General features: G+C 49.7%; 1 protein-coding gene across 2 annotated transcripts; it reads left to right on the top strand.

Annotated features, from left to right (window-relative positions):
- The first annotated feature begins 183 nt into the window (after positions 1 to 183).
- Positions 184 to 4961, top strand: LOC125333914 (myosin light chain, embryonic). 2 transcript variants are annotated; one of them, XM_048320227.1, is made up of 7 exons: positions 184 to 270; positions 1103 to 1130; positions 1665 to 1814; positions 2361 to 2534; positions 2939 to 3016; positions 3757 to 3800; positions 4879 to 4961. In XM_048320227.1, the coding sequence occupies exons 1-6, from the start codon at positions 184 to 186 to the stop codon at positions 3783 to 3785; spliced, it is 546 nt and encodes a 181-aa protein (XP_048176184.1). In that variant the 3' UTR covers positions 3786 to 3800; positions 4879 to 4961. The 2 variants fall into 2 exon arrangements, with proteins under 2 accessions (XP_048176184.1, XP_048176192.1); XM_048320235.1 differs by lacking the exon at positions 4879 to 4961 and having other exon boundaries at positions 3757 to 4000.
- Positions 4962 to 8404: the final 3443 nt, after the last annotated feature.

Genomic DNA, 8404 nt, shown 5'->3' with positions numbered 1-8404 from the left:
CCCTCTCGTTTGAGTTTTCTTCCTTTTATAGTAAGTAGCAGTTGCTTCAGCAGCTGGCCTGCCCTCCAGGGTGAGCACTGGGCTCTGTATATAAGGGAAGGAGCAGCCTTTGCCTTTCATCCCTCATTCGCTTCCCTCGCTGGGCGGCAGGACTCATCCCGCACCTCCGCAAATCCCGGCACGATGCCGCTCAAGAAACCCGACCCGAAGAAGGAAGCAGCCAAAGCAGCTCTAGGATCGGAGCCTGCTTTCGATCCCAAGAGCGTGAAGGTGAGTGAGGAATGAAGATGTCACCGTGTTTCTCCGTGCCTGTCATCTGCCAGACACAGGCAATGCAAAGCGCTGTGCAAATGGCATTAGCCAGGCTGGAAGCCAGCCTTGGGAGGGGAAAATTATCTGATTGTGTGGATGCAGCAGGCTGGGAGTGATGCTGTCCTCGCTGGGGGGATGTCTCAGTCTTCTCCACCCAGCCCTGCCCAGCACTCACTGGAGGGAACCAGGATGCTGCTCGCGGAGCTCCGGCTGCAGAGTCGAACCCCCCAGCTCCTGCTGAGAGCCCATGTCGGGGCCAGCAGCAATAAAAAGCTTCTCTGCCACCCACTGTCTCCATCCTGAAGTATTTTGTTGCCTTTGTTGCCTCCTCCACATAAGAGCATCCTTTATCCAATGGCTCCACAACAGGAGCTCGCTTTTTCCGTGATTCCTCGGGATACTCACATTTTTAAGCCAGAGCTGTGGCAGGAGAGTTATTAAGAGCAGGCTCAGCATGGAGACTGTTTAATCACTTGAACTTGGGATCAGGCCTTAAAATAACATCCTTTCCACCCAAAATAGTCCTGACTGTGGTCTGAGCATCCCTCCTGCCTGCCCATCCCGCTGCTGCCAGCTGTGCTCTCCACAGGGATCTCAGCTCCACAGCAAGGGCTCCACAGCAGCAGTCGGGGACATAGCACAGCCAGACATGGCATAGGTATGGGACATGGCATGGATACGGTGCCTGCCCCAAGCCCAAGGAGGGAGAGTTCCAGAGGGGAAGAGTCCCTTTGCTCCCCCCAGCAGTAGCACACCTCTCATGCCCAGCTCTGCTCTCTTCTCTCTACAGATTGAATTCACAGCAGAGCAGATTGAAGGTAAGTGCTGAGTTCAGATTCTCTCAGAGATGGCTTTAGAAATGGGGAATCCTTTTTCCAGCTAGTTTTTCACCACAGACATGAGAGACGAGGCCCCACACATCAAATCCCCTCTTTGGGGAAAGACCAGCAGGATCCAGAGCCTGGCAGGGAAAAGATATTTTTCCTTCATGGTGCGAGATGCAGCCTGGGTCAAAGTCAGGGATTCTGGTGGGAGGAACACCCCCAGAGAGTGGAGATCCGAGTGGAAAAGGGGATAAGTAGAGATGTCCTGCAGCAAAGCCAGCTGCTGAGAGTGCAGGGATCCAGCAGGTCACCCAGCCAGCTCTGCAGAGGTGACAAAACCTGCCCGAGCAGCCAAGCCACTCGTCCAAGGAGTCTGGCAACAGTCAGCCCGCATTGCTCAAGCTCACTCAGGGCTGCGACGTGTTCAGAGGGCACAGCGCGCACGTGTCCGTCCCTTCCCTGCTGGCCAGGCACGACGTGCTTTGCTGGAGTGGGAATGGGGCCGCTCTGAGCTCTTCTTCCCTGCAGAGTTCAGAGAAGCCTTCGGGCTGTTTGACCGGACGCCCGCGGGGACGATGCAGATCAGCTACGGACAGTGCGGGGACGTCCTGCGGGCACTCGGCCACAACCCCACCAATGCAGAGGTCCTCAAGGTGCTGGGCAAGCCCAAACCAGAAGGTGACGGCAAGCTGGGGACAGGGTGGGACAAGCAATTCCTGTTCTCCCTGGCAGCAAGTAGAGGGTTACATTCCCTGTAGGAAGAACCCTGCAAGGTGAAGGAACTGGAAAGGAAATTATGCAGATAAGCTTCATTCCTGTGTAATTCCTTCACTCCCCCATACCATGGATGATGACATACGGGAGAGGCAGTCCTCACACAGGAATGGTGGCAAGTGATGCTTAGCAGACCTTATCCTGAACTGGTGCAAACCAGTATAACCCAACCAGTCCCAGTGTGGCCATATTACCACGGTGACAGACAGCCCACCTGATGGTTTAATTTTGGGCTGATATCAGGGGTCTCTGTGCAGTCCCCTGATGTTAAGACTCTATTCCTCATATGGATCTTCCAATCTCAAGTCTAATATAATGGTTCCATCTCCTCATGGGGCTTCTCCCCTGTACTCTGATGGAAAAGAGAGCAAGAAAGTTAATCAGGAGGCCCTCAGAGGCTGAATTCAGCCCCATGAGGTTCGTCTCTGACCTCATCTCCTCCCCTTCCAGAAATGAACACAAAGATGCTGGACTTTGAGACCTTCCTCCCCATCCTGCAGCACTTCACCCGCAACAAGGAGCAGGGCACCTTCGAGGACTTTGTGGAAGGGCTGCGTGTCTTCGACAAGGAGGGCAACGGGATGGTCATGGGGGCTGAGCTGCGCCATGTGCTGGTCACGCTGGGTACGGGCTGGCTCCAGGGGGGAGCAGGGCATGGGCCCCAGGCTCTTTCTGGACAAGTGGCTCAGGTAGCAGGCTGGCCTCACATACCGCAGAGACCCTTTTCACTCTGCTGCTCATTGTCTCTTTTAGGAGTCAATGACTCCTGAATGTGTGGCCTTTTCCATCTTATGCCACAGCTTCATGCATGATCCCGGCAAAATGGAGACTCCAGAACATCCTCAGTTATCAGACAACAGCTGCAGTGTGGTCTCTCCACAATGTCCCACCAGCATTCCTCAGTAGTGGCACACAGCTCTTCTTTAATCCCCTTCTTCCTCTGGTGTCTTTGGTTATCTGGAAGAAAGACAGGAAGGTCCTGGCAGGCTGAAAACCCTTCCCCTCACCTCTCCATCCTCCTCTTCCAGGAGAGAAGATGACGGAAAGCGAGGTGGAGCAGCTCATGGCAGGGCAGGAAGATGCCAATGGCTGTATCAACTATGAAGGTAGGAGCAAGAGATTCCCATTGGGGCCATCTCAGATATGACTGTCGTGTCTTAGGGTGCAAAATCCATCCTTTGCAAGGGCTCTGGTTGGACTCAATGATCTTAATGGTCTTTTCTAACCTTAATGATTCCATGATTCTATGACATTGATGATCACTGGAAGGGAGGTGTGGACCACCCTCCAAAGCCTTTCCAAAAAAGCACTGAGACATGTCAGCCAGGGTGGGAACAAGGTGGTTGTACCAGTGATTTCCAGGAAAAGCAGCTGAAGACAGCATGTTTCCAAGGAGTTCAGGGCTGTTTTGGCACCATTTTGTTGCAAGCTATTGAAAATAAACAAAAATAAACAAAGCCAGCATCTTTCACAGCAGAGGCTAATTGGGAACATTTGGAGACCTGGATCACTTGCAGCTCCAAGAGGGTGAAAATCTGGAATAGGAGGTGGTTAAATTTGGGAATGCCTAAAATTGGAGAGCAGAGAGAGGAAAAGAGGGGACCCATTTCTCTTGGCCTCAGAAAACTGGGGATAATGGTACTGCCTTATCTCCAAGGGTTGGCATCACTCTGACCAGGTTGGGGATAGCATGCAAAAAGTGGGAACAGAAAGAGGAATATCAGTCCTGGCAGAGCATCCCCTTCATCCCTGGGGTGTCTGGGCTGGGGGTCCCCCTCCTGCCTCTCCACCTGCCCGCCCCAGCTCACAGCATGTCCTGACCTCTCACACTCTCATTTCTCCTCAGCTTTTGTCAAGCACATCATGTCTGGCTGAAAGGAGAAACTTCAGGTGAGTTCAGCAGCATCCCCTGCTGCTCACTCCAAAATTGGAAATCCTGCAAGTAACAGCCAGGGGCAGAGAAGCCAAAACCCAAACCTGCAGTGGATTAATGCCACAGGAATAATCCCAGCTCTGAAGGCACAAAAGTTACATTGATGATAAGCAATTTCATTTGTAACTCCTACCAATTAAAATTTATCAGGACAGCATCACCCCTATCATGGTCATTTGTGGGCTGGGTAATTGTGTGGAGTCTGCTCGGAAAGAAAGGGGTGGTTTATGGAGCTGAGGGGGTCAACAGCAGCCAGTGGAAATAAATGTTTTTAAACCTGCATCAGTGAATGACTTGACGCTAAGAAAATATTAAGTACTTAGAGAAGAAATTTCCAAACTGAGAAATATCAACATTCCCATTAATGTTAGAAAGAATATGGAAAATGTACCATGGATGTTTGTTAAGCTTTTTTGTGTTCCTAGAGATCTGCTTGAGGAAAACAGAGAAACATTGCTGAGGGGATGAATTATCCCCTAAATTCATCCCCTTTGAGGGTGAATTATCCCTCTAAAATCTATTCAATTGAAAAGAAAATCCACATTGCTGCCTGGCCCCAGCTTCCCCTGCCAATTTCTTATGGTTTCATTATCTATTTACTTTTTTAAACACTTCTTCTTCCCTCAGCTATGTAAAAGCCAGGAGGCCAGAAAAAAAAAGTAAAAATGACCTTCAGATACTGCTAAATATACAAATTAAACATTTAAAAATCTCTCCCCTCCCAAAATCTCTTAAACATCAGAAGGTTAAAATGCAGACAGACAGAAGTCTGAACTTCGAATGTTCAGCATCCTTTTAATCTTCTTTTTAATCCATTTCTCTCCAGTTCTTGTTCATCAGCTCAGCAATATAGATGGTTGGGTGGCATATGCTGCCAGGAGGTTTAATTCTTCACATAACTATTTGCATATAAAACTCTTTTTTAAATGGTGTGGACTTACAGCTCTTGACATTTTGGGTTCATCTGAGAAGGAATACCCTGAATTCTCTCATCCCAAAGATTCTTTGTATTGAGTCCTCTCCTGCTTCTCCCAGGCTCTCAGAAATGCTTGAACCTGCCTGAGCACCAGGAAAAGCAAGACTCCTCCATCCATGTGCTTTCCACGAGATGTTTTGCCTAAGCCGTCGCGAAGCGTTGGCCACCACATGTGTGTGCCTAAACCTGGTATTCTGGGACATATCTGCAACTAGGTTTTAAACCTCAAGTTACTCTTTTCAGGTTTTCCCTGTGACATTTGGCTCATTAAATTTCATTCCTTCCTCCCTTACATGGTTTGTCTGGTTTGGCTTGGGACTACTTACGGACACAGTGGATGGAGGAGACCCCTCGGTCTTCACCAGGTCTCAGAAGTAACAGGGTATTCCCATTCCCCACAGGGAGAGGGGGAAAAGGCAAGGAATGCAAAGCAAGAGTTCAGACTTGTAAGTGAGGATCATTGCCCTTCCCTTGGCATTGGGCAGGAGCTGGGCTGCAGTCTGGTCACCTCTTGCTGATGCAGACGTGGAGCAAGGAGAGCACAAGGGACAGATTGCATCAAAGAGACATCCTTCAGTTTTGGGAGGTTCTTAATTTCCTCTCTGCCCTAAAATCAATCCTTTTACAAACCTGTAACCCATCCATTCTTCATCACACTGTCCCACGAGCATTCCCTCCAGGTCCAGGCTGAACAGCACCATGGAGCAAAGAGGGACCTGCTTGGCCCTGCCACTGTCCCTGTCACAGAGGGACCCGCAGGCACGGCTCCTTCATCAATGCGCTGCTTGTCCCAGTCAGCAAACACCCTTAAAAACCCCAAAATGTCAGATAAAGCATCAAAAACCTTCTTTGATCTGTATCAATGAGAGATCCAAAAGTCTAGTTTTGAAGGTTTCTAGAAAGTTGACTCCTGCTGAATAAGCAAGGAAGAAGAAAAATGGGAAAAGAACAGGTATTTCTGGGCCAGGTCCACCCTCACAGCATGGGTTGATGGGTCCCTGGGGTGTGGGTAGTGTCCTGCCTGGGATGGAGCACAGCCAGGATGGGCTCCTGGATGGTTCTTCTCCAGGCAGATGGTGTGTTCCAGCCAGGAGCTGTCTGGGGGCTGTGATACAAACTGGCGACTCTCTCCCTCTTCCTACCTGCAAAGCAATCATCAGAGCATCGCCACAAGCAGTGAATAATTCATGGCATGTAACTCAACCTTCCCATCAGCAGAACACTGAGAGCAGAAAACACTTTCCTTTGATTTGTTCCTTATTCCAATGTCCTCACTCTGACTTTGACTAGAAATTGAAGGCATTTTGCCCCAATGTGTTGACTTCGGCTGCCACTCGCTCCTTCCTGTGCAGTGACTGAGTAACAGCTGCTTTCAATTCCCACTGTTTGATTCAACTGCTCATAAAAAGCAACATAAGCTGTTTATAGATGCAAGATTAGATTTGAGCTCTTCTCTGTGCTATTCCTACAGCTTCCATTGGGCAGGATGTAGGCACCTCGTGTTTTTAATGTACTATCTGTGCTTTAACCTCCTAGAGGACCACAGTGACGAGGTCAGAAGAGACCCTGCTTGCTGCACACTCGCTCCGAGGTCACGTTTGTCCTTGTCACCGCTGTGGCACCGACTCCTGCAGCAGAACATGCTGTGGCAGAGAGGAACGAAGCAGAGGAGAGGTGGGGACCTGCCTCAACTCACAGAGGAAATCCACAGCAGGGACTGGGGGCCCTGAAGCCATGATATTCCTGCTATAGCCATATCTCTGCTATAGCCATGATATCTCTGCTAGCCATGATATTCCTGCTATAGCTGTGATATCCTTGCCCTGCAAGCCAAGAGGCTGCACTCTCACTCCTCTGTGCAGAGCACAAGCCTTGTGTTTGAGCCTCCAGCTTCCATGCTGAAAGGAGCAACACTAAATTAAAACCAAAGTGAGACCTGCAGAGACAGACAGAAAGCAAACAGTGGGAAATGACAGAACTAGAGGAAAACAGTTTTCCATGTGAAAAATCCAGCCCTTGAAGCACCCTTGGGGGAAGAGCCAGACACATTTTACTTTGGGGACCTGTTATGTCTCTTTAGGATAAAGCAGAGCTTGTTTGTAGCAAAGCAGGTTGGAATGATGCACTTGAACAGGCACAGTGTGTATGTCTGTACCTCTACTTGTGCCTCCATGTCTCTTCCCCTGGCAAGGCTGCTCCCCTCCTCCTCTGGAAAAGCTGAGGATTCCACAGAGAAAGCAGTTTTAGTCCCAGAGACATTTATAAAAGCATCTGTGGGTGCCAGTGAGTGACCCCACAGGCAGAAATGCACTGTAGGACTGAGGAGTCTCTGTAAATCCAGATCTCCAAAGACAACAGTAAACACTGACCTTTTACAGTTTGGATGTTTTACGTTAATTCCAAGGGACTCTGAGGAGAGGTACAAGGAGCCCCCATGCTGTGGTGAGCCTGTATCTCCTCAGGCTGTGATAAGACAGACTCTCATACCAAAGAAGGTCTGGATGTCAGGAGTTCTGTGCCCTGGGGAATGGGAGAGACATGGAGCCAGCTTTCATCCCCAGGAGTTATCTGCAGTGCAGGAGATCAGGAGGAGGATGAACATGGACTGTGCACCTTGAAAGGCTCATTGGAGCCCTAGACCACGTACACACACCACTGTCATCACCATCAGTGAGCGAGGCCAAAGGCCTTCAGGGGAGGAGACACTTCACTGTCATGTTACTCATACCCTGGCAAAATTACTTGGATCGATGTGATTAGGAAACCAGGTGTCCATCCCAGGGGACAGCACTGCTCTGGGCCCCATTTGTTATTTGTCTCAGGTGAGGGATTGAAGAAAGCTTTGCCTGCTCACACCCTGAAAGCAAACACCTGCAGATTTGCTGCCAGTAACAAATTTGTAACTACACCTTTCAGAAGTGCAGAGAAAGAGGGGAAGGAGGTAGGCTGTGCCCTCCTGCTCCACACACAGCTTTTACTCTCATGTAAAGATACAGCCCCTGCTCACGTTTGCTCAGCAGCACATCAGAATCTGACCTTCGGGCCTGAGTGCAAGTGCAAAGCACTGAACAGAGCAGGATGGAGCACAGAGTCCGTGTAGGTGTGTGTACATCAGGGTGGTGTTGTGGCTGATTCAGCAAGCCCACAGAAGGATTTGGAGAAGGAAGGCCTCTGCTAGCTGCAGGTGGCTATTGATAGGTCAGTATTTTTAATAAATCGAGGTTTACTTGTGCATCTTTACTCCATTCTTTTGCTAAAGCTCTGTGTGCCAGATACTGTACTTTCAAACACATCCAAGTTGTAACTGGCAAATTACCTGCCTCGTCCCTAATACCCCAGTCTGCCAGTTTTAGTCCTGGATATGAGGACATCAGGAGGAATTTCTTCACAGAATGGGTTGTTAAACATTGGAAGGGGCTGTGCAGGGAGGTGGTGGAGTCCCTGTCCCTGGAGATGTCCAAGGAATGACTGGACGTGGCACTCAGTGCTCTGGTCTATTGAGAAGGTGGGGATCAGTCACAGGTCGGACTCGATGATCTGGGAGGTCTTTTTCAACCCACAGGCTCCTGTGATTTTGTGATATCG

Source organism: Corvus hawaiiensis, chromosome 1 (assembly GCF_020740725.1).
Source record: "Corvus hawaiiensis isolate bCorHaw1 chromosome 1, bCorHaw1.pri.cur, whole genome shotgun sequence".
Taxonomy (NCBI): domain Eukaryota; kingdom Metazoa; phylum Chordata; class Aves; order Passeriformes; family Corvidae; genus Corvus; species Corvus hawaiiensis.
The sequence above is the reverse complement of the archived record's forward strand: the minus strand, read 5'-3'. Positions and strand labels throughout refer to the sequence as shown.